This window comes from Ursus maritimus, unplaced genomic scaffold (genome assembly GCF_017311325.1).
Source record: "Ursus maritimus isolate PB19 unplaced genomic scaffold, ASM1731132v1 scaffold_9, whole genome shotgun sequence".
Taxonomy (NCBI): domain Eukaryota; kingdom Metazoa; phylum Chordata; class Mammalia; order Carnivora; family Ursidae; genus Ursus; species Ursus maritimus.
The window spans coordinates 10866161-10893623 of record NW_024427107.1 but is presented as its reverse complement, the minus strand read 5'-3'; the positions used below and the strand labels follow the sequence as shown (position 1 = coordinate 10893623).

Genomic DNA, 27463 nt, shown 5'->3' with positions numbered 1-27463 from the left:
AATCATTGAACCTCTTTGGACTTCGTTTTCCTTATCTGTAGTGTGGAGGCATAGTCTTTGAGGTCTTCTCTTGAGCGAGCATTCTGTGATTCCATTCGATCATAAATATAGAACTCTAGAGCATTATCCCAAGAAAAAAATGCATAAGATTATTCATCACAATGTGGTTCATAACAGAAAAATCTGAAACACCCTACACGTTTGGTAATAAGGAACCAAGAGAATAAGTTATGGAACATACACACCCACCGGGATATAATGAACAGCCATTGAAACAATAATGTAAATGATATTTATGGGTATGGAAAATTAATCATGATTCATTTTCAGTGATCAGATTAAATTACATGATGGAATAATGACAATAATAAAATATGATAATATAGCTAACATTTATTGCTCTTATGAGCCAGTGTTTATTCAAATTATTTATATGATCTCATTTATCTATTTAATCCTGGTTACCTTGAATGAATTGAATACAATTGTTATTCCTATTTTACAGATTTGGAAACTGAGGCTTAGAGGGAGTAGGTACTTACATCTACTAAGAATCAGCTGAGATTCACATTATAGCTTTTCTAGCTTCAAAATCAGAGCTCCATCACCTGACTTTTAAAACAACAACCAAAACAAAATAGCAAATATGAACTATAAAGACTCTTGAAAGATATACATTTTAATAGTGGGGTTTTTTTCTGAGTGGGTGGACTAAGAGTGATTTCTTTTCATATATATATATATATATATATATATATATATTTTTTTTTGTGGAATTACTTATAAAATAAAGCAAAAACATATACAACCGAATCTCAGTATATATCAACTCAATGTGAGAACTGAAAACCTCTGAAAAACTTAAAAAATTATAGCTGCATTTGCGTGTACAATTGTATGCTCAACAATGAAATTTAAATGTTTTAATCACCACTTTTAAACACTCAATATGGAATGATACCTGTTACCAGAAGAACACGCTTGGGACCCCACTAGGGTTTCAGACCTCAATCTGCTCTTCCTAATCATTCCTGTGTGGGTTGTGGCTTATGAGGGGAGTACGTTATTTATTTCCCAGAATTTGTTTTTGTGTTTTGGGTTTTTTGTTTGTTTGTTTGTTTAGCCAAAGGGAAGGCCCATGGGACAACAGCACACAACACCTGGTTTTAAAATGTTCCCTAAAAACACAGCTTGGAGGAGCGCCTGGGTGGCTCAGTCAGTTAAGTGTCTGACTCTTGATTCCAGCTCAGGTCATGATGTCAGGGTGGAGGGATCAAGCCTCACATTAGGCTGCTTGAGATTCTCTCTCTCGCTTTCCTTCTCCCCAATTGTGCCCTCTCTCTCTCTCTGTCTCTCTCAAATAAATAAATAAACCAACCAATCCTGGCCCTAAGAAGAGTCAATGTCAGACATTGACCAGGACGGCCTCAAGTCAACCCTGTTTTCTGGCCTCATTCAGGCTTTGCACACTGGGTTTTTAATTATGAAAAAACACAACCCAATACAAACCAGTCTCATTGGGAATTGTTGGGCTCAATACCCCAAAGTTTGTTTTGGTCAGTGGGACCAATCTTGCCCTTGATGTTTTCTTGGAAAACCTGACCTTGCTGTTGAACCTCCTTGACACATTGTCCAGACTTGCTCATTTGCTGGTTTTGTGATCCTCCTTGATCACATATTGCATTTTAGCTGAAGTGTCTGATATTCAGGCCCTGTTATCAGGGTAAATCTGTTTGTAACAATCCCTCCATCATCCCAGCTTCAAGCCACTCCACTTTCATTTACACTTGACACTTCAAACATGCTCTTTATTGGACCCTAAGTTTATATAGATCTTCTAATAAGTTTGTATAGATCCTCCAATTCACTTCCTTTATAACAAGCTGCCTCTTATAGTTCTCTGTATCTCAAGCCACACTTTTCAGGCCGCCTTACACATAGTAGGTACACAGCAAATGCTTCTATGGCAGGTGAGGTGCTCGTTGCCTTTTACTTACCACAGGGTATAGAAATTAATAAGCACAAATAAAATAAATGTTGTACTTTCTACCAAAAAAATTGCATTTTGATAACTGTTGCTTGAAAAATTAGTACATTGTGTGTTTTTAAATGAAGATGATTTATTGCTATTGTCTAACATGTGAAGAAAGACAAAAAAATTGTTTGCAGGATCATTGGCGTGAGCATGTCAATGGCGCTGTTGGACAATTCTTGCTGAGTGTTAAGATGATTTATGTAACAGACCGAAGCTTTGCACAGTAATACATTATAGTCTCAAGCTATCAACCCTTGTTCATGCAGAGACAAAAGAATCTGAAAAATACCTACTTCTGAAGGTCTTCTCAAAAGAAATTGGAGATAATGTTGATGCCATTTAAACTCTTTTGAGAGAAATCACCATTACATGCAATGTCTTAACTTCTGAAAGCAGATAGAGGAAGTTTATCATTTTTCTTTTTTTGTGTAATCATTTTTCTAATGAACTCTGCAGTTTGCTTTGCTTTCCATGTAATTATTTGAATCATGCCACACGAATTTTCAATAACAGATGAAACACATTTAAACATTGGTATTTTTCTATCCTGAAATGTTAGGAATTATGTTACAGATTAAAAATTAAGGCATTCTGCATACATGCGATGGCAGTGTTATTTATCTTTCAAATAAAGATCTATATGAGAAACATATTTTACAATGTTATAACCATAGCCATATTTTCAGTGTATGCACGATTGCATGAAGCCATCACATAATTTAAAGATATGTACAAGATGATATCTTTTGAATTCTTCTGAGTTATGGGACTTCTTGTCACCAAAGATCAAGTGCTCTGTATAATGATTGCAATATGTGGACAAAGACCCACAAAGACAAGGCCCCCTTGGTGGAGAAACTAGATTTTAAAAAGAGAAGAAAAAGCGAAGTCCAGAAGAGAGTTCCCATTATTTGTTCCTGGTCAGCATATATTAACACTCTATCTAAACAGTATGAAAACGTGAATTCTCTGTAGTCACAAGAAAACTTATCCTAATTAACATCCCACTTCCAGATGCAATAAAGTTGAATAAGAACAAAAAATAAGAACAGGCTGTAGCAAAAGGAAATGTGGATTGCAGAAAGAGAAAATAATGTAAACAGGATACCCAGGTCATGGAGTATGTTAAGCAATATGATTAAAAAGGAATGTGAGTATGTAATTAAACAGACAGGGGCAATGAGATCTTCTAGAAACCAGGTGAGAAGTTTCTTTTCCTTTGTCACTCAAATGGGGGTACTGGGAAGGTTCAGCAGGGGCAGGGACAATGGCTTTAGTCAAATGGCTGGAAAAGCTTCCAAAGAGATCAAATCAAAGGGGATCGGAAGGATCCTCTGTTACTTTCCTATAACCCAGGCTCTTGATTCAAGTCTCAAATACAATCCATCTGATTGACAATTTCACCTCCTTGCCAAGAGAGTCCCAGGGAAGACAGCCTTCCTACAACACAAGGCAGTGTGTTAGAAAGTATGGCTTTTGTGGCGAATTGAGACACTGAAATTCTGGTTCACAAGTTCATCAACATTTTCCCTAGGTCAGTAGGAGCCAGACTGCCAGGAGCCCATCGGCCAGGGCTGCTGGTCTACTGCGCGGTTCCCCGACAAAGCAGAGTTGTGACCCTTTGCACATTTCTGTCATTATCCTCTGAGCTCTTCAGCAGCCTTCGCCAGTTCATTCTTGACCACTATCGTTTTATTCTTTCCTTTCAAAAATGCAATTTCATTCCATTAAAGTAAAGGCAAAACTTGATCTTAGCTATTTATGGGGGGACAATTAAATAAACACATTATGTATGAATGGGGCTGCACTTTGTTTCAATATGAGTTCTGATCAATGGCAAATATACCGAAATTCCTTTATAATGATGCTAAATCCCCTCCTATACTGTCTATAGTTGTTTGTTTCCTTGGCCATGACCCAATCCATGGCATGTATAAATCCATTTAATAATAAACAGAGCTATGCTAAAGCTGTCATTTATCAAGAACTTTGTATGCGGCAGACACAGATCATTGGGCTTTTTACCAACCTTATTTTTTTTTTGCTTTCAATGCTCAAAAGAACCCCATGAAGCAGGTTTTGAAACTGAGGCTCACAAGGAGTCAGAAACTTGCCACAGAACCCACACTAATAAATGCTTCAGAGCACCTAGATGCAGTTCCTGTCTCCTGGACTCCAGAGACTTCATTCCTTCCAACATGTTCTTAGCCATTCTTATCAGTCACTGGAGGAATCATTATGAGTACTCTCGACCCATCCAAACACCCGTCCCCTTCTCAGCACAGAAAAACGTAGCACTTTGTAAGATAAATATGCAAATACCAATGGTGAGATTTTAAGAAAATGACTTGAAATAGTCACTGAGTTTACTATGTAGAGCCATGAAAATACCCCCTTGAGGATGATAATATTTCGAAGTTAATATTTTAATGCTTCCAAAGGTCCCCGGTGGCCTCGAAAAGTTCATATGTATTACCGAATTAGCCAAGCCTTGTGACAGTACACTCCGGCCCACATTCCGTGACTCTTGGCTTCTATTTCCTGGTCACACGGAGATGCACAGAGCCCCCTGCACTAGAGTAGAGTTGTCCTGTGGCGTATCCCAGCACCAGCAATATGATGAGACTTTCCTGCATCTAGGACCAGTGAGTAGCTGAAGATCAGGGAGAGCCTGGTTAAGTAGAAATAACAGAATTTTGAGTTCTTTGAATCATTTAGATCATGCAGACTGGCTACCAGTTAGAGCAAATCACTTTGCATGATTCTTTGTTTCCTATTTACCTTGCATTAACGTGGTGAAGGTCCAAGATAAAATTAAAAGTAGTGGCTTGAATTTCATGCCACTATCCCTAAACACTTTTTCTCTGTCTGTGTAGATGGTCACCATTGACTTTTATCATTCCCTGGCGAGAAGGCAAGTTGTATGGCTCGGACTGCTGATAAGGTTTTCATCTCTAGACCGGGAGGGGTATAAAGGGTGATAAGGAATATGATACCACCTTGCAAGTGCCTACCAGTTCTCCAGAATTCTACTCTAGAACCCAGCCCTCCAGATCCTCAGAAGACCTGGGATTGACTGGGTGGTCTCTAATTCAGGCTTGGGGTGGGAGGAGGCATAGTCCTGTATCTCATGGGATATGCAAAGGTCTTAGAAGGGAATGTTGGTCCCAAGACAGCTGGAGAATGAAAAATACTTGAAACTCGTGGCCTTCCTGAGACTCAAAGGAAGAAAATAAGCTCAAGTCAGAAAAGGACCTTAAGTCAATAGACAAGTGAATTAAGTCCACTGTGTCACCCAGAGATGGCCTTCATAGAAGCCTTCTTTGACTGCCCACACCCTGGTCTCATCACCAATGTCCATGTTCCTGGGCTCAGAGTACCTTTTCCTCCCCTCCATGCTCCCTTGCTGCTGGCCAGGCATGGGGCAGCACACCTGCTATTGCCAAGGGATCCCGATATGGAGCTGAGGCTTCCTCGGGGTCCTTAGCTGATGTTCTACCTGCAGGAGGCACTAGGTTCCAATGACTTCTGAGAACCCAGGGACCCCAAACTCACTCTTACAAATCATCTGGGACCTCTGTGTCACTATGGAATGGTAAGTGTAAGCCATTTCAGAGGGACAGATCAGCAGCCGAGAGGGACACCAAACTACCCTGCCCCAGACTTTCTCAGGCCGCTTAAGCCTTTATATCTCTAACAGGATGTGTCCAGCTTCCTGACACGCTGAGAGATTAACGTTATATATGGCATTGTCAGCTGGCCAGTGCAAAGTCTTGGGAATACAGGGTGTGTATTCAAGCCCTTGAATAACAATCCTATATTCACAAATTTCATGCCTTTAAAAAGTCATCTTGGCATTCATTCATTCATTTATGCATTCATTCAGTGATTCATTTGTTAATCCATTCAATAGACATTGAATGCAGATTCTAACTAGGCAGCCTCCTGCAGAATAAGGAAAACACTGGATCATATCCTATTGTAATACTTTCCTCCCCAAACTGCGATTTTCTCTAATTTATAACTCACTATAGTTAAGTCAAACTTATTCCTATGAAGTTTTCCAAAAATAAAATAAAGATATCAAGTTGTGGAAATCAACATTGAGGAATTAGCTAATTCACTTCCACATTAAAAAACACAATTACTAATTAGTCTGGCATTGGCGTTTTTATAAGTTCTGTGACATTTTGACATTCATACAATTATTATGATACTTTTATATGGCATCAGTTACACTGTAATGGGCTCATGGCAAATAACCATATCATGACTTCTAATGTAAGGAACAGAAACTGCTAAGTAGCCTTATGTTGTTAAAATTCCTGATCCGCGTAACTACCCATTACCAGTTAAGTTGTGGAATCTGTGGTTTAAGTATATAAGTGCATGGATTAAATAACATTAATGCGTAATTACATGAAAATAAACCACGTAGCTTTGTTAAATTGCAGTACAATTGTTATCACTGAATGTAAAGTGATACCAATTAAACCTTTCTTTAAAACACCACAAATTAAAATTTAACTACTGAAGAACTGCTAGCATGCAAAGTTATGGTATACCATGGGTAGAATATCCCTGAGTATTTTCAGAGGCTTAATAGCATTTATAAAATTAAAAACATCTTTCTTCTTTATCCCTGGCATTAACTGTACCTTATTTAGGAAAGTTTCAAACAGACACCATTAACTTCTTAAAAGAAATGTATCGACAACTTCAGCCTTTGAAATGTCAACACAAAAACAAATTATGCATTCGTGTGATCATATAGAGTAAATATTTTAGTGGGATAGACATTGGGATGGAATTTGGGATAAGGAAAGACCTGATACCAAAGCTAATATTAATTCTTGTTGATCCGAAACCATTGGCTATTGACCACTTTGTATCATTCAATCTAATAAAATATTAGCAATTAAACTGCTTCTATGTCACAGCATGTGTCCATCCATCATATATACTGAGCTGACTGTTTACCAGATGAGTCAAAGTGACTTATATTCTGAGTCTCGATTTTCTCTTCAGGAAAACGGGATAATGAAAGCCCCCCACACAGGATTATTGTTAAGGATTAAGTGAAGACCATAGTCAAAGGACTTAATGCAGTGCTTTTTACAAAACCAGCATTAACACACGTACTTCTCTCTCCCACCTCCCCATTTTGAATCTTTTATGCTTCTTCTTAAATCAATGCTTGTACCAGGAACTGTTGGTTTACCTCTATAGACTCAAGGTCTAAAATATACCAAGCAAATGAGAATTTAATCACACTTAGGATTCTGATACCGACCATGAATGTATTTTTCAGACAAGAGATCTAAACTATAAACAGGAAAATTTGGTATCTAATGATTGAACTTTTAGAGTTGGTGGTTTTGTTAGCAGAACTTTAGATATTTAAGAACAATGATCTGCAGAGATGAATCAAATCTTTTCCTTCACCTACCCCCAGTCGCTAACCCACACGTGCCTCTATGTGACCAGGTCTCAATCCCAGATGTTCCCAGTAGCGCTTCATTTCATCATGTCTTCCGACAGCACCTAAACAAATATATCAAAACTTGTACAACACTTAGCAAGTGCAACTTGAAGATTTTCTTTCTGTTAGACAAATAGACTCCATCTGGAAAAAATAACCCCAGGCGCTTGGATGCAGGAGCATGAAGCTTATTGGCTGAACACCCAATGAATACCTTACACTACTTTCTTTGGCTTCTACCTACTGCCTGCTCATTTCAAATCTTGCACACTTCAGCAGTCTCTGTGCTGTTAGACAAGCAAGTCCTGTTACCCATGCACTCAAACACTAGGAAGTCAAGCTTAATTTGAAAGATAGGCTTGCGAGAATGATCCGGACCCTAATTGTTTCCTTTTTATTCTAACACCCGCTCTATAAAGGACAGCTAAATATCGCTATGCCTTGATCTTAACTGGGAATAATATTTTATTATCCAGTGCCTCCTCATATTTTCAATGCTTACCACCTTCTATTTTAAACAGGAGTGTCCTCCTATAATCTTTCCTTCCTTGTTTGCTCCTCCCTTCCTCTTTTAACTAAAGCTACTTTTCAAAAGGAAAAGCCCCACATATGTTGTTATTTATTTTACTGATTGACTTTTATTCCTAAATTAGTATTATAACAATGTCAGTGTGATATTGCCTTTCAAATTAGCTGAACTGAATCTAAATGACTACGAAATCATTTAGCAGCTTTTAGAGGAAAATCAAATAAATGCAAATAGTCAGAAATCAAGGAAACAACCTTCATTTTATTTTGATGGTATAATCTTCATGATAAAAGTAGCTTTTAATTTTTTTTTAGTATTTCAAACTTTCTATGTAACCACGCTTATGCAACATGCTTACGTTACGTCTTTACTAATTATTTTTCTTTTGTCAGTTGTGAGCATGCGGCTTTTCAAAACTCAAAAGCAATTGCCCCCAGAACTTCTGGAATTCGTTCTATTATGTCGTATGATCTGAGCAGTAGGGAGTCCTATGAAACATGTTTGATTAAACATTAATTTTATAAATTGCCTTCCTTCCCCACAATTCCCATGAAAAAGGTATTCAGCTAGATTAAAACTCTGGAAAATTTTAATGGGACCTTTGAAATTGGTTTGAATTCAGTTTCTTGGAAAAATAAAACTGCTTAATGGAAGTACTCTTTATACAAGGAGTGGATATGCCTTTGAAGCAATTTTCTACCATGCATAATAATGAAATGACAGCAGGGTAGTCTGCTTGTTTGAAATGTCTTTCCCAAATCCATAAGGCTGCTTGTAATCATATCTGAAGGGATAGTGTGTATTTGTTCATAGTGATGAAGAAGAAGGGCAATGATAATTTGCAACAATATCTCTTGTCTTTTCAGTCTTACCCTGGTCCAAGCCTGGAAAGTGAAGACTTCAACATTCCACCAATCACCCCTCCTTCCCTCCCCGACCACTCACTGGTGCACGTGAATGAAGTCGAACCTGGTTACCACTCTCTGTGTCACCCAATGAACCATAATGGCCTGCTACCATTTCATCCACAAAACATGGACCTACCTGAAATCACCGTGTCCAATTTGCTGGGACAGGACGGAGCACTGCTTACCAACTCCATTTCTGTGGTAAGAATCTGCTTACCATTTTGTGGTGGGGAGTGAGGGACATACTGATGGTAATGCTACCTTTCATGGGAGAAGCTTTACATTGTAGTAACGCGGGATTCTGAAACTAGGCATAAGTTTTTAGCTAGGGTGAATGTTCTCCATAAATCCCTAAAGTAATTATCTGTCTTCTATTGAATTCAGGGCAAAATCAATTAATTACCTGTCTGATCACTCATAGGTCTAACCCGAAGTTTTGAACACTATTTGACACTGAAGGCCCTATCATGGGGTTGAACTGTCTTACTAGCTTTCAGATAAAAACTATCTTAAAAGGGGCCACCTCTCATTTACTGCCAGATTTCTCACCACAAACAAGACCCTCACATCTTCTGAAGAGCAGTTCCTATTCAACTAGATTTCTCCCCTATTTTCCACCGATTTACAGGATAGGAAAGCAAGAAAGTCATCTTCATTTTTATTTTTGGAGGTAGAATTCTAGTGATCAAAACTCACCTCCATTAAAGTGTTTCAGTCTATTGGATCCATTGTCCCCATGAATGTTCAAGGTTCTGTACTTCTCAAAGTTAGTGGGAATGTGTATCGTCCAGAAAAACCAGCAGAAATTTAATTTCCAGCTTCTACCCAGAAGTCCAGTGATCTGTATTTTTAATAAGTATCCCGTGTTTGAGAAACACTGACTTATCATGAAATCTTTCCTTCTGGTTTGTGTGTCATCTAAAACCTTAATCATTTCTCTATCTCTTAAGTAGTGAAAAATAGTTTCAGCAGTATATGGCCAAGGACAGAACTCTTTACCTTGTCATAAAACTCTCCCTGAGGTTAACAGTGACTTTTAATTAGCACCCTTTGGTTTCCGTTGTTCAATCTCTTAACAGTACATGTAACTCAATTGTCACTTTGGTAAGTCACTGAACAGTGCTGTCCTGCTCACAATGAACAAACTGATTAACTTGCTCATACTATATGGCTTCTGATAGACAACATTCACATTATCACTAATCAAAATCATTTGGGGATCTATCTCTAACTTGAGTGACTTCAGAAGGTCTTCCTGTTAATCATGAATGTCGAGGGAGGGTCAAAAGAAACCCTGAAGTCACTTTTCGAGAACGAAGCTCAGAGCCTCATGCCGTGATAGTGTCCAGATTCTCCTAAGAATTGACAGCTAGTTCGGTGGCCAAGAGAGAACTCGTTCGCAGCACTCACGGTGGCAGAAAACTATTGCCTTGATTTTTTATTCTACCTGTATAGATTTGTCCTAAGAGCATTAACTATGGCTTCATAAAATAGGAAATAGATTTTTAAACGAATATGCTAAATTTGTAAATCTGAATCATGCTGTACTTCAAAGTAGTCACCTCGAAAAGTCATGTGTCTATTCTTGTTTGGGGCTAGGCCTTCAGAACCAGTTCAACAGTCAATGAGGCATCCAGGAGATGCCTTTATAGGCACCACCTGTTTGCTAAGAAGGCAAAGAAGAATGCATACAGTGTATGCCAAGTCAGTCCCCTAAGCTTTTTCATGGTATGAATGGAGTGGGGCCATAGAAGGGATAATGAGATATTCAGTTATGTAATTTAAGTCTCAAAACCCTTTTTCCTTTATATAATTTGCCTTCTTAGCATTCCCAGGACCATCTTGATATACCACTCACTCGTTAAGAGTGTACATATGCATACATATGTTGTGTGCAACTCCAACATATATGCCTCAAGGATTCCCCCAGAGTTGTCAAAATGGCAGCCACTACATCCTTAAATGGCATGCTCAGAACCAGACCTAGTCACAGCGTGAAATGTACCACGTTCTAGGCCCCTCCTCCACTGTGCTTTCTTCTTGCCCTATCAGGAGCTTCTCCTCATCCAAATTTCTTTATGTTTTCCCCACCCAACCCCGTGTCAAAAACTGGACTTTCGGCATTTTCCCTTCAACGTGGTATTTCCTTTGGAACTTTTAACACTGTGCAAGACAGAGGGGCCCCGTTTGGTCTAAACTATGGGGACGAAGCTCTAATTTGCCATTCTGGTTCCTGGCAAGGCGTGTCTAGCAGGATTTTTCATATGCTGGTGAGCCTTCCTCCATACCTCCCAGACCACATTTTAAGATGGACATCCACTTTGCCTACTCCCAGTACTGGTCCTACCGTTGTATGCTGTTATGTAAAAAGCTACTCCGAGAAGTAATCCAAGTCTTGGTGAGGCTTTGGACGGGCTTTAGCACAGCCTAATAGAACGTTCTGTGATAACGGCTCTTCTGTTAGCCGTGCTGTCCAATAGCAGTATTCACTGGCTATGAAGCACTTTGAATGTGGCTGGAGTGACTGAAGAACTAATTTTTATCTTACTGTATTTGAATTATTTTACATGTAAGGTAGCTACATGCTCCTGGTGGCTGCTATATTGTACAGCATAGGTCTACTTGATGATGATTCTAACATTAAATCTATATTAAACTTATTTTTTAAGACAATGGGGTCTTGGAGAAAGTAGATTCAAAGATTAAATTTATTGTAAGAATCCTCTTTCAAGGCTAGGATCTCTGGCTGGAGTCCAGGAGCCCGAGTTTGATACACTGTAAAGTTGCAATAGAAATCTAATAAAGTTGGAAGGGCCAACTTTACAGGAGTGTACTAATTCCTTTGAGAAACAAGGAGCCTCTTCAGTTCTTCTTTTGAAGTATCATGCGTCTAGAATGCCATTCATCAGTGTGTACATTTTAAATGCTTACTGTGATCTAAATGTTTGAAAGTGCTCAAATGATTGATAAGACATGGTCACTGTCCTTCAGAAGCTTATAAATTACAGAGAAAACATAAATAGGTATGGAACAGTTAGGGTAAGAAATGAAGCAATTAGAGACCAGGAGAAATGCTAAACTCAGTTTTACTGGCCAATGAACCCAGTAGGAATTCCTAGTCGGAAGAGGTTAGAGTAATCTGGTTTGGGTAGTCTATAAAACCTAGTGGAAAATGTAGGGCTGCAGGCAGGGCCTGAAAGATGGTTTTGATTTGGACAAACAGAGAGGGAAAGAAAAGGCATATTGGAGAGCATATGCAGAGCAGCTTGAGATTTTAAGTTGGAAGGTTTGACCAAAGGCTTCAAAAACCAATGAAAGGACTACGGGCTTAATATGATGGATTCAAAGAAACCATTGGCCGTTTCCACTCAAGGCAAAAGCATTATGAAAGCAGTATCAGAGGAAAATCTTTCTGGCATCTTCCTAGATGGATAGTGGTGGTAAGAAACTGGAGTTGTGGAAAGTCTGTGCAGCCAATTGTCATAACTCAGGCAAGAGGTGTTGAGGAGATACACGGGGCGGTGACAGTGAGAACAGAAAGATGGGCTACTGAGCTGTTTTCACATCATTCCCGGATACAAATGGATTGAAAAATGAACAACCCTTCATACAGTGTATTTTACATTTCAAAAGCACTCAGGGGTTCTTTGCTTTCAATGGAACTTTAAGACTAGAATATGTTTTTCGTGTTTCTTTGTAAAAACAGACTGAAACTCTTCCCCGAAAACTTTGCTTGGGCCTAATGCGATCTCAAAGTTTAACAGCCGAACTCTTGGTCAGTTTGCCAATTGTTGAAGTATGTTTGTGAAGAGGGCACAATTTAGGTCATCGATGCTCATATAGACAAGGAAGTAATGGCTACAGAAATCCAGATGTAAGAGCTGCTCACCTAGAAATTACAGGGCTCTTTCCAAGCCCTTCTTTCCAGGTCACCTACAATAATCAAAGCTAACACTTGTAGATTCTAAATAATAAACTTGCTGTAACTTTTATAATCCTATGAGTATAAACCACCCTAGGCAGATTATGTATAGGATCAACTATCTCCGATTGCATTTTCCAAAAGCTTTTCAACAAGTTTCTTGTATCTGCTTGGTCTTATCCCCAGTGGCAACATAAGTGATACAGTTTTACTGATTATAAGCATTTCCTACCAATGTCTAATATATTGGACAGAAACAAATTAGTTCATAATTAGAAATCAGTGTCTGAATGAGTATTATTATCCCAATTTCACAATTAGAAAATGGAGTTTCAGAGTGGCTAAGGACTTGCTTAGTGGCTCAGCCCATAAATATCCTAGCTTTCTTATCTGAAAAACAGGATAAAAATAGTCCTTACCTCATGGGGTTAAATGAGTATTAAAGAATTGCTTAGACCAGTCGTGGAAACAAGGGAAGCATTATTTACATTTGTTAAATGAATGGGAAAAGTGGGGTGCCTGTGTTGCTCAGTCAGATAAGCATCCGATTCTCGGTTTTGGCTCAGGTCATGATTTCATGGGTTGTGACATGTGTCCACCCTGGGCTCAGCAGGGAGTCTGCTTGAGATTCTCTTTTCCTCTCCCTCTGCCACTCCCCACACACTCACGCTTTCTCTCTCTCTCTCTAAAGTAAATAAATAGATAGATAAATAAATAGATAGATAAATAGATAAATAAATAAATAGGGTGGCTCAGTCAGTTAGGTGTCCAAATCTTGATTTCTGCCCAGGTCATGATCTCAGGGTTGTGGGATCGAGCCACACATCAGGCATCGCGTTCAACACAAAGTCAACTTGTCCCTCTCTCTCTGCTCCTTCCCCTGCTTTCTCTCTCTAAAATAAATAAACTCTTTCTCTCTAAAATAAATAAATAAATAAATAAATAAATAAATAAATAAAATAAATAAAATCTTTAAAAATAAATAAAATAAAACAAATCAGTCTTTTAAAAAATGGAAAAAACAAGCTTTCTCTTGACTCTTTTGGAGGAGTTAAAATGCATGAGGGAGATTTTCCCAAAGAGTTATTTATACTTTGATCCTGAATCATCCACACATCTGTAGGGGAAAAAAAAAAAGACAATAAGCCTGCTAGTCACCAAAGGCTTTACCTTTCACTGAGTGTCCTTACATACCATTATCATTGAAACCAACATCTTGGAGCCAGACCACTTCCGTTCAAATCCTGCCACTGTCACTTACCAGCTGTGTGACACTGAGCAACTTACATAACCTTTCTGTGCCTCAGTTTTCTTATCTATAAAATGAGTATAATAAGATATTTAATCCTATAATGTGAATATTAAAGAAGTTAGTATCTGTAAAGTACTGCATATCCCACAGTAGGGACTAGATATATTCAGTGGGAATCTCTTTCTGATAAAAAGTTCACCAGGGTAGAGTATCTAGATTGCTTTTTGAAATTTATCATAAACCTATATAGAGAGTGAAACATGCTTAGGGTGCAATTTCTTCCTTCCCAGGTTTGCCAGCGTTGCCTTTTTGTATGTTCTTTCTGGTGCCATTTTATACATCAGTAGTCAGTTGGGACTCCCACAAGAAGTTCGATTCCTGGCACTTAAAAAAGGTTCCATTTTCTTAAAGTCCCTGTTTTCTAAGCCCAGCCTATAAAACAGGATAGAATTTCTATTAGTATATACTGTCAAACAAGTGCCAATTAGTTCTGATTCTCTAGGTCCAAGTTAAACAGCTATTCCTGACCCACTATTGCAAGAGTTCCATTTTTCTCAACATTCCCTTGAGTTATTTTGATAGTGCGTAACTGATGAGCCTGAGCTTCTCAGAGAGTGGAATCTGGCTAGGTGAGCACTGGCACAAGAGTCTGGAAAGCCAGGGCCTGCCTTGGATAAGCTTGTTAAGCATGGGCAATTTACTGCACCCCATCTGTAACCAGCAGGATTGGGCTAGATCAGGGGTTCCAAAGAAGCTGGTTGGAGCCAGAGGAAGGCGGGAATCAGCCAGAGGTTTTTTGCTGTTATTTGTCTCACTTGTTCACATTTCCTATAAAAGCTCCCCTACACAACAGATTCTGTCCCCCGAGAAGATGGAAAACCACAGAACTAGTTGATCTCCGAGACCCAGTCCAGGGCTAGCATTTTCCTATGATTCATACTCTGTTGACCACACAACTGTGATCCAGACTCACGACTCACCCAACTTTTCACTTTGGTCACTTAGTAATTTTTTCTACTGTCACTTTGGCTTTCTTAGTGTTTTACCTGTTCTCCAGCGCCCCCCCCTCCGGGGGGGCCTAATTGGTTATTAAGATATTTGAATCTATTGAACAGAACGTTTCTTTGAGTGGAAAATGTTGTTCTGCCATTAAGAAGAAGTGATGTTGTTTGGTGAGACCGGACAGTGTTTTCATGTTGTTATAAAGAAACGACAGAACTATTTTGGGAGAAAGGTAGAATAAGAAAATATCTGTATTAAGTATTCATGGTTTAAGAAAAATCCTTTGATTCCTACAAACTGAAATCAAGAGCCTCTTCTTTTTCTCTCTACTCTGGCACATTCACTGCGGGGTTTAATCATGGACTGGGGGAAAGGAAAATGTAACCTTGTATAAAGTCATCCAAGCCTCACTGCCTGGCCTATATGTGGCGATTGCTTGTTCTTTGTGTGGTCAACAGAAGCTCTTTCATACAAAGAAAAACCGTGCAAAGTTTTAGAATGGCCTCACAGAAAGGAGTCATTTAGACCTGAGCTTTTGGTGGAGTGTGGTTCCTAATGACACATTATAGAAAATGTACAATAATAATAATAAAAAAAAGGCAACAAAGGAGATTTCAATTTCTTTGAATGCTTCAAATTTTCAGTTCCGGAGTTGAAAATGGAAAAAGATGTTAAAAGGCAAGGAAATGGGGGAGCGGGAGGAGGGGGTGATTTCCCAAATGCCTTATATTTCCAGGCAACAAAAGCAAGCATCATGTATATACTCAGATGTATTGTCATTTTCGGCGTTCAGTCATGCCACACTTTGCATTCGGAGGCCACCGTACAACTGTTTTGACAAGCTTCACTTCAGAAGGCTCTAGGCAGGACACAGGAACTGAAGCAGGAGTGTTCCTCCGGGTCAAGGGGGAGTGCGGTACGTCAAGGAAGTCAGATGGATTGGAGCGGCATGAATTTCTAATATGTTGCCATTATGGGAAGGACCACTGGCATATTGAATAATGTAGCTTTCAAAGCCAAGCAGAAAATGTGATTACAGGCAATCTGATTGCTGTTTTTAAAATAAATATTTTTGAAATCTTGAGATATTTTATTTCATGTAATGCATCAAGAATGTAACAGCGGACCAGAGCTAAATATCTTTCAGGACACGAAGGAGCTGATGATGTCAGCCCCATTTAGATATGAAATAATAGAAGCATTAGTTTAAAATGGAATGGATGTCACAGTGGTTTGTTTCTTTCTTTAAAAAACAGGGGAGAAAAAGCAACAGAAAGAAATGATTTTGCCCATTTTGACAGAAGAAAAAAGACGAAGAATAATTATTTAGCATTATGCCACAATTCACAAAATGTTTTGCAATTACAGCCTGGTTTTGCTTGGGTTTCCCCCCCACACAAATTACCCTTTTTTTGAATATTGCAGCACATGAGAACAAGGTATTCAACCACTTTAATGCTGTGAAGTAATGGGCTGGTTTTGTTCTTATTTTTGACCATATATAATAAAAATGTGTGGTTTGGGTTTTTTTTTTTAATGTCAAATTCCTAATAAGGCCAAAAATGTGTTGTTTGTGGTTAGTTGTTAAGCTCTACTTCAGCCCTTTCTTTGCTCAGAACAGACTACTTTGAATGTGGTATTGATAAGGAATTCAATGGACTCAGTATGTTAATGATTTGGGACTATCTTTTAGTGCTACAATACAATATTATTCCAAACTGGAGTTCTCCTTAATAGTGTTCAGGAAAGGAGCCAATTTAAAAATAACACTTTTCTTTTCTTCTGCCAAGTAAGAAAACTCAAGATCGACTTCGTATATAGGGCTCGTTGTACTTTTTCTTCAGCCCTAGGGTTCATATGGATGTGTGCCTCACCCAAGCACGGAAGAAGTTAAAAAGCTATAAAACCAGTTATATAATATACAAACTCTAGGAGTTATTCAATCCAGCCTCTTAATTCCAGGCAGGAGTAAACCTAAACCATTTCAGATATGCGGTTTTCTATCTAAGAGCCAAGATTCCACAATTTTCCTTGGTAGCCTGTTTGTGTTTAATTAACCTTGTAACATTAAGTCAAATTGCAGTAAGAGATTTTGATTCCTTCCAGGAAGTTCCTTATTAAAGTTAAACGAAAATCTCTTACTACAATTTTCGTCTACTTTGTCCCCTTCGGATGTCTGAAGGTTTGGAGCACAGTTGATTTCAAGTAGTTGACATTTATGAAGTCAAGTTGGCAGTTGTGTTGTAACTGGCCCCAACAACCCCGATTCCTGTAACCTTTCCTCAAAGGTCATATTTTTTCAACTTTAAAACTGAATTAACTTCCTTTTTTTTTTTTTTTTTTTTTTTTTTTTTTAGTTTGGGATCGAAAGGCATGCTGACCACAATGGGAGGCATAGCTCCAGACAGGGCCTGAGATGACAGATTAATTTCTGAATTTTTCAAATAATTCTCTGCCCCCACGTGGACGTTTGAGGATAGGCTCTTGAATAGCATCACTGATTGCTGACATATTTAATTTTTGGCCCATCGATCACTCCCACGGCGGGTTCCTTGCTCCGCTGGGGTCTAGCCAGCAATTCCCCATCTCGTTTCTGCGTAACTCATTTCACGTCCTAAAGGCAAACATCTGGAAAGGCCATGATGGTGCTGCTCATCAATTCCTCTTTTTTTTCTGGCTGGGTATCCATTATTTAAATAGTCCTTAGCAAACAAAGAGAGGGAAGAAAAATAGTTATGTACTCACAGAAGTGTCCTCAGAGAAACAGACTCTACGTAAGACCATGAGCGAGACTCCCTGGCATGAGGTTTCGGCCACTGGATATACCCTCCCAATTGTTAATAAAATGTTCCCTAAAGTGCTGAGGAGGCCGATGGGGAAAAGCAGCACGGACTCCCGATGAAAGACAGGGGGGAGTGGGGAGGATAAACAGCCAGTGGGGCCTGTGTGTGGGGACCATGTAGCTGAGGGCTCCGGCCCAGCGTGCGCTTCCTGTTTAGGCCCCTCCTTCTGCCCTTTCTCATTGTTGGTTTCTCCTCATTTCCGGTCCTGGGAACGTTCCACTCTCAGTCCCGTACCCTAAATCATGGCGATAATACTTCCTGTATAAAGTCCTCACTCTACACCAGGCCCTAAACTGAGCACTTCGCGCACATGTCCTTCTTGCTCTCTCTTTCCTTCCTTTGCCTTTTGCCAACGATGCTCAGGACAAGCCTTCCCCCGTGAAGAGGAGAACTTCCTGTTCCCTCTCATTCCCCCCCGCGAACTCTCTACAGATAAGAGGACCAAGATACCTTACCAGCTTACTTGGTTTTATTCCTTCTAGTGGAAATTATTGATAACAATACTATAAGTAGTGCACCGCACTTGGTAAGATCTTGGTAACACTTTCTGATCGAATGAATGAACTCATTTGTCCCCACCGGAGCCCGTAATATTTTCCCCAGACAGGTGCAGGATCATTATTGTTTTTTTATGCTGACACTTCGAAGCCATTGTTGAGTCTCCTAAAATGATACAAATATTCCAGTTTTTTTTTTTATTTAATGTTCTGTGTCATGGGGTCTAAATGCTCTAGCCCACTATAATACTTTCAATATAGCTAAATGAATTTGAGCCCTAAATTTGCATCCAAGCTTGTAGTCTTAATACTTGAATCAATTTACTACTAATTCCTAACCTGTACCACTATTAAATTGATATATTTGACAATCAATTACACTGTGTTAGTTGATCTTCCTTTTTAGGCGAATACTTTTATTTTCTGAGTAAAGCTATTTTTATGGAGAAAAATTGTCAGTAAAATTACAAGACTTCTAAAGAAATATATTTCTGCCTAGTCCCCAGAATCTTGGAGGCAGAAGAAGAAATGTGAACAATTAATGTCTATTAAAAATTGGCCCACATGACCAGTGGGTTTTTTTTTTATTATTATCATTACAAAATGATTCAATCTTTGACTTGCCATTTGCTTGATTTGTGCAAGTAGATTATTAACATTAAAATGTTGCATTATAAACCCATTTAGTCATGGAGTCATAGGAGAATGAGTCTAAAATGCTTTTCAGGAGAACAATGAACCAGTCTCATTTTAAGACACCACTTCCTTCATTATTCATTAACTATTCTTATCTAGAGCATACGGGAACATTTTAAGAGCAGGTTTTGGTTTTTTTCCATTTCAGTTTTTTTCCAGTTTGAAAGTTCCGAGTTCTCTAATGCAGACAAGCATTACCTATAGGAACATAGTATTTGCCTTTTTATATTAGCCATTCATATACCTTGCCAGAAGCAAGACACGCTCCCTTGGAGAAAAGGTACAAGGTGCTACAGGATCTTTGACCATTTGGTACAGTCATTAAAATATGAGATTTGACTTTCCTTTTTTGGACCATTTAAAATATCACAAATGCCATAATCACCCAGAGAACAGATCTTTTCTTTTTTTCCTTCACCTAATGAATATATTTAGCATTCTGATTAATATATAATAACAAAATTGATAGTTGAACATCTTTGAATTTAATGGAATGTACAAATCCCCCAGGGAAATCTAAGTACCATTTAACAGAGGGAGGATTTAACTCCTTTTTGTAATTCAAGATAGCGATTCGATTTTTGATAGGCATGGAACTTTGTCAAAATTTGTTACATTCGAAAAGTATTATTCTTTAGCAGTTACGTTTTGTTTTTTTTTAATCAAAATCTTGATTGTCTTTAATAAAAAATTACTCAACCCCCAAAACACATTACACTATTAAAACTTTTCATATTTTTGTATGCATTGCATATTTGATCACACTCTCTGCCAGCCAGCAGACATAAATAATGGCTTACCAAATGGAGACAGGACCATACTTCATACGTTGTGAAACTTGAAAATGCGCTGAATGAAAAATAAGTTCTTTGCTTCTTTAGAAAGTAGATTCATAAAGATTATTGCTAAAAAAAACATTAAACTTAGGAAGACTATGAAAAGACAAACAAAACCCTTACCATTTTACATTTTCTTCCTATTGTGAGGTTACCCATATCTCATAGTGTTTGAACGATTAACAGAAGAAGAAGAAGAGGGGCCCCAACCAACAAACTATTATTCACACACAGAGTAAAAGTGCGCTATTTGCATCTGTATTTATGGATGTCTCTTGCTCCTTCCATAAATCTACACAGTGATGCATTTATGTGTTGATTGTGTTTGGGTATCTGGGACTCTCACCCACTGTGCGGGGATCAGTGGCCTGCGAAGGCCATACTTCCACCGGACAGATACAAAGTGGGACCTTCCATTAACACTACTGTTACCTGGGATATGTTCTTATTTATGGGTTGTTACTGCTTTTCCCCAAAGCAGCCTCGTTTCTGAGGATAGCAGCACAGGAGGCGGGCCTGTGTTTCCCAGCAAACAGCAGACACTGCATTTTCTGAAGCGGTGCTCTGCTGTCGCAGTTCACCCCACTCATCACACTTGTGTGGAGTGTCTTCCTTGTGCCTCGGATCTGTAGGTGTTATGTGGAGTGACTGTTAGAATCCAGCAGCTGACAGTTCACTTGGGAGGATGAGGGTCACCTATATACAAACATGGAAAATTGGAGACCATGGAAGATCAAACTCTCAATGGCAGTACCCTCCTTAAATTGTCCAGGGAGTGTGGTGGTCACCTGCAGACCCTGACTAATGGCTTTGGAGTCTTGGGAAGCAGTATGAATGCTTGGTCCACTGGCGGGTTCTGGGGCGAGGCGGCCTGGACTTGACCCTGCCTGGCCCCTCACTGGCTGGGTGCGACTCTGGGCAAGTGACCTCACCTCTCTCTGCCTCACTCTCGTCTGGTGGTGATGACTGAATGGGTCTATGCATCTGAAGCTCTCGAGCTGTACTAGGCAGACAGCGTGCCTCGTGTCCGCTAACTTCCATGATCCGTGTCCTCTGAAGTCCCATAATTGCTTGCCTGGGGTTTCCTTCCACTGTCTGTTTCCACTTCTAGTTACTGGCATCCGTGCTGTATGTGACATTCTAAGAACTACTATGCCAACATTTACTGAGCCCCAACTCATGCCAGGTCCCGGGCAAGGTGTTTTACAGTTTCCTCCTTAATCCCCATAATCACACCAGGAAAGGGTGGTGTAATCCTTATTTTACCCAAGAAGGACTGAGGACACAGAGACAGGTTACACAGGTGGACAGGTGGTAGGTAGAGAGGTGGGCAGCCTAGGGATTGTCACCCCTGCATTTCTGGTGAGTCAAGGGCTCAGTAACTTTGCACTGAAAGCCTTAATTGAGCCTTTGTCCTCTCCGTTCCCTGACAGGGTGTGTTTTCATAAACCCTGATGAGCCATCGCTATTGACCCCAGGCTTGCCAGCCCAGGTAACATTCACCATTCTGCAAAATACACTCACTCTATTTTTACATTGTTGAAATAATAATAATCCGAGAGAGTGGGTAGAGGAAAAGAGAGATCATATAGTCCAGTGGAAAAAGGATAGACTTGGTGTTCTGGCTGGGTGACTTTGACAAATCACTTGACCTCTTGGACTCTCCATTTCCTTCACTGTAAAAGGAAAAAAAAAATGAGATGACAACAATAATATTTACATCACCATACGGTTGTAGGGATTAAGTGAGGTACAAGGTGAACATTGCTCGCACGTAATAGTCTAAGTACATTCTCTAGTCATCACGTTGAATAAATTAGAATTCCAGCTAATGAAAAATGTTAGCTACCTGAAAAAACCCAATAATTTAAAATTTAAACTCTTCCGTAAGGGAAACGGTGTTGCCTCCTCAGGTAACAAGCAGGCTGTGCTAACAGACTAGTATTCGTGCAGTTCTGCCTTGTGACCAGGAGTTGGGTTATCTGCCATTTGCTACAAATTTGTTATCAGCCAACCTCAAGATATTCGTTCCTCTCCATCGTTAGTATACAAAATTTACTTCTAAAAGTACAAAGATATTTAAATTATTTTATAAATAAAAGGAGAAAAAATTCTGGGCAGCTTGCCAAAGATAACAGATCTGAAGTTAGCTAGAAATGGTTTCTTCTCTTTATTAAATTCCTACTCTTTTTTTTCTGATGTGTTCATATCAACTTGTCCCTTCATAAAAATTTGAATATTCTGTGTGACAGAGGATTGATAAAAGCCAAAGAAATGGCGAATTGTGAATAAACTTCGACCAAGTTTTCTTCATTCCTGTCCGATAAGGATAAATTACTGTAGCCAGAGTTACAAAAGCATCTTGACATGCTAAGTCCCAAATGAGCAGTGTGCTCAGATCCCCCCATGAGCTCAGGGTCCTCCGCCATGTACCCAGGGTGCAAGTGACAGCACTGGCCCATGAAGGAAGATGGAGCCAGAGTGTAAATTTCAAAACTCTCCCCGTCAATGGGCTCCTTCTCTTCACCCAGCCTATGGAATGTCCTAGTCCCTCAGAGTAGTACTATGGAGATCCTGTCGTGGGGCCAGAAACTGGCTAGGAAGTTACCCTGAATGCATGTTACTCTCTGTGCTTAGTTACTCTCCTCAGAGAAGGATCTGTAGGCGCTGTGAACATGTCAGCACTTAGTGAGATGTTCACAGTGATTCATAACACGAGTTAATTCAACTGCCTGCATAGGGTCTCCCAAACACGGTTGAATCTAGGATAGATCCAACCACTAGGGTAGTTAAATGGACCAAGGTGTTTTTATGCATGGTACAGCCAATCTTCGCAGCAATGAGGAAGGAACACATTATCTTTGCCTATTTGGAATAGTCCATGCACAATAAGAGGGCACCTTGGTGTTAGGTGATTAGGGTATATACCATGTTTACACCCTTAAACAAGTACAACAAAATGCTGCTTCTCAGAGCACAAGGTAATTGAAAAGATAAAGTTAAAACGCTGGTGCGTTTTATTGGCACAATGGAAAGAATATTGAAATCAGGGCTGCCTGAGGGCAAACATGACCTCACTGGGTCCAAAGTTCCCATTATCCTGCAGTGGTTACCAAGATGGGCACTTCTTAGCTGCAGGACATGACATGGGGTACCTCAGCTCTTTCCCCCTTTGTGAAGTGGAGGTGCTGGTTGGAATGGGATGTTTCTTGTTGTGGGACTAAATAAGATAGTACAACAAGTAAGGCAATCATAGGTTCTCATGTACAGTAAATTATAAACAGATGACAAGTGCCTGTTTCTCTTGGATGCACCTTGATACTGGAATTTCCTTACTCTCCTGTGAGGTTTTATAATATAATGAAATTTTTGTACTGTAGGCAGCTGATATGACTTGCAAAGTAACACTTTCTTATCAGTAGTCATTTAAAATTCTGGCCTTTTTAAATTAAAAAAATTCTAATTCTCTGAGGCTTAAAAGCATGATTTCTAAATGTAGAGTTTGGGTAAATCTTAAGTTCTGGTCTAAGTTGCCATTGAGAGCTTTCGCGTGAAGGGCTGAGGAGATACAACGGGGCCAAGGGACATGGCGGTGACTGTGAATGAATGACCGCCATAGTGAAGTCTGGAGGATGCTTCTTGCCCATGATGGGCTCTACAGCAAGGAAGGGAGGGGTGCTACCGTGCTCCACATGTTTTCACATCATTCTATAATGATCCTATGATACGAAATGGAAAAGAGGTGACAGTGTTCCAAAGAAACACAAGCGATATACATAGAAAGGAAGTGACTGCAATGCTCAGCTTCCTGAAGAGGCGAGAAAAAGAAGAAATTAGGAATTAAATCTCCCTGGGCCATCTATACAAGTGTTGAGGAAAATATGTTACTAAGGAGAAAATATCAAATATCAATTGGAAGACGACAAGTGCGCATTACTCAGAATCGTGGATCACAAAAGGGTTTCCTCAGGCATCTCGATGGCAACTTTATATGCATAAAATAGTGGATTCTCTGTATTGCAGTTTATTGGATAAGCACCTCTGTGAATATAGGGCCACACTCTGCCTGGAAAGGAAGAATCTTGCCCAACAGGCTCTTTCTTGGTCCCAGTTGTGAAGAAGATGCCACTCAGGCATAAAGTATATGAGATGAGAAAGTGATGAGGGATATGTCCACGTGAGAGCAGATGAATGTTTTGACAAGGTATAAACCTGGTTGTGGGTCCTTCACCTTGAGAATGTTAAAAGAGTGTTGAAGACAGTAATCCTGTTGACAGTTATCAGGGAGTTTCATTTCAAACCCTCCCTATTTCTGTGTAGTAAAAAAATACAGAGGTGAGAACAACTCGAACGCATACTGTAAAATTTGGAAATCCCTCCCTCTTACATGTTTCACAACTTCATATGTCAGTGGAAAGATCACAGAAGAACAATACTAAAAATGCATATTTTCCTAAAATAACGAGATGTTTGAGACATAGAGGTCTTCAAATACCTGCAACTTGTCATTCTGCATTCCATTTCCCATTTGTAGACAAAGCTCAAATTTCCACAGTACTAAACATCTTTGCTTTTTGATTGTACTCTTTATCAGATGATTCTTACCTTGGGACTTCATGGAATCATAATTGAACCCCAACTTTTCCTCTCTGTGGTATATTCCTATACATAGGCTTTGAGTCTTAGCATATTAGACACTATCGGGCGTCCACTCTATGTAGAATTACCATATAATTTTTTTAAAAGATTTTATTTATTTGACAGAGATAGAGACAGCCAGTGAGAGAGGGAACACAAGCAGGGGGAATGGGAGAGGAAGAAGCAGGCTCATAGCGGAGGAGCCTGATGTGGGGCTCCATCCCAGAACACCGGGATCACGCCCTGAGCCGAAGGCAGACACTTAACGACTGAGCCACCCAGGCGCTCCGAAGAATTACCATATAATTTATCATTCAAACGAACACAGTTCTGAAAGTGAAACCATTAACTAATTACCATTAGGCCTAAAATGAGGACCTCCCTGAGGAAACTAGTATTTAGATTCTCAGAGCTATATGTGAAACACTGTGCATGATAACAGTGAGGATGCAACAATTATATGGAAATAGTTCCTGCCCTCAAGTGTCTAGCAAAACAAATGAGGTATGTACTCAAAAAGTCACGCAACACTTGAAAGCATCACACTTACTATAACAGGCTTATAAAATGACATGAAGAACCAGGGCGAACACCTGATAGAGGTAAGTGTTTGAACAAGAGCTCAAGAAATGATTCATTATTGACAGGAAGAGGTGGGGAGGTTGTTTTTGGAGTGAAAGAGTTCCATGGAGTGTGTATTCATGTGAATTGAATCACCATCCACGCTGGAGGGTCAACCCCAAAACCTGGGATTCTTCCTTGGTTCATCTTTTCCCCTAACTCCATACATCCATTATGAGCAAGTCTTGGTTGAATTGCTTCCAAAATATATTCCAAACCCACCCACATAGTTTCTGTCTTCACAGCTCCCTGCCATGGTCCACACTGTGGTCTTCTATTTGGAATATAGTCATGGTTTTGGAGCTGGCCTCCTTTCCTGACTCTCATTCCTCCATATCACATTCCGCACACAATGTAGTGTCAGTGTGGTCTTTTTAGCCTGCATTAGATTGGCCGCATATCAGTGATTCCCCACTGCACCCAAGATAGAAGAGAAAATGAATTCCATATTTCTTAACAGGATAATCGGGGCCTTGTGAGATTGCTGACCTTGTTTCATGCTGTTCTGACCCTAACTGGGCTAAGTCACGTTGGTTTTCCCACCTCCCACCCAGTGACCTTTGCACCATCGGGAACACCCTTCCCTCAGGTCTTCATATTCAGTTTTCAACTCAAATGTCACTTCCCTGAAATGCTGGTCAAAAGTGGCACTGCCTTCACCGCTCGCTACTCATGGCATCCCCAGGTTTTCTCAAATGAGTTAAAGGTGTTAAGTGCACCTTTAATAAAACAGTAGCGTTGTTACTGTCTGAATTATCTAGCTTATTTAACTTGTTGATTATTTGCCTCCCACTGCCTTTCACTCTGTGAGAGGTAGAGATCTTGTGGGTCTAATAGCTGCCTTATCCTGTGCATCTAGAAGAGATATCACAAGGAGGTGCTCACTTGGTAGTTGTCGAGTGAATGCAAGTGTTTTCAGTTAAAGAAGTCCTTAAGAAATTGAAGGCTCCTATCTTAATATAACAGGGATTCCACAGAAGCAGGTGGAAGAGTTTGGTATGTGTATGTGTATGTACACACAGACCACACACGCTTATTAATACACACATATACACTCTGTGTAAATGTGCTAATTTATCATGTTAAAACACATTTTATATTTTATCTTTGCCTTCTTCTCTTGCCCCTTCCTCCCAAACTTCAGTCCTGGGAACCTCAAATTAGTAAAGCACCGAGTCAGGACAATCCCAAGAGAGCATGCAGAAATGATTGAGACACCAGAGAGATTGATGTATAAGCTGTATTAATTATCCTATTGTTAATATACACTTATGTAGCTCCTTCACTTAGGAGGAGCCTAAACGAAGAATATGTATTGCTCTCAGCTCAGATGCTTTAGAAGATGTCAGGCCACAGCATGCTCTAATCCAGCAGATTGGAGAAATTAGGGACCAAGAGAGTGACATAGAAATATTCTTCCCAGGGCACCTGGCTGGCTTAGTCGGCTAAATGTCTGACACTTTTGGGGCACCTGAGTGGGTCAGCCATTAAGCATCTGCCTTCGGCTCAGGTCATGATCCCAGGGTCCTGGGATCAAGCCCATATCGGGCTCCCTGCTCGGCGGGAAGCCTGCTTCTCCCTCTCACACTCCCCTTGCTTGTGTTACCTCTCTCGCTGTCTCTTTCTGTCAAATAAATAAATAAAATCTTAAAAAAAAAAAAGGCTGGCAATTTCAGCTCAGGTCATAATCTCGGAGTCATGAGATCGAGCCCTGTGTCAGGCTCCACACTGAGCATGGAGTCTGCTTAAGATTCTTTCTCTCCCTCTCTCCCTCTGCCCCTATCCCCTTGCTAGCCCTCACTCTGTCTCTAAAAATTAAAAAAAAAAAAAAAGAATTACTCCTCCCACCCCAAGGTATCTGATTATAGTCACCCAAAATGATAAAATCAAAATGATTAAATAATATAACATCATTATAATAAAAGCTATGTGGTTGAATGAACTTACAACATAATTTTGAAGTTATAAACATTAATATAAAAGTGTATCCAGTAAAATAGCTTTGAAAACCAAAAATGTAACTTTTTTCAGAGATTTAAATAGTCCAAGAGGTATTTAGGAAATATTTTAAATGAACTAATTTAAAAAAAATTATAAAAACTTCAGGTTAAAAAGTTTTGAATGCAATAGGGCACCTGGGTGGCCCAGTTAGGCATCTGACTCTTGATCACAGCATGCCTTGGTCTCAGGGTCGTGGGTTCA

General features: G+C 39.6%; 1 protein-coding gene across 4 annotated transcripts in view; it reads left to right on the top strand.

Moving 5' to 3' along the window:
• TOX (thymocyte selection associated high mobility group box) overlaps window positions 1–27463 on the top strand; it is a 292833-nt gene that overhangs the window by 156985 nt on the left and 108385 nt on the right. For all 4 annotated transcript variants that reach the window (XM_040626093.1, XM_040626092.1, XM_040626094.1 and 1 more), the window contains one exon: window positions 8913–9155. In XM_040626093.1, the coding sequence (XP_040482027.1) occupies window positions 8913–9155 (243 nt within the window). The remainder of the gene's footprint in view (window positions 1–8912; window positions 9156–27463) is intronic.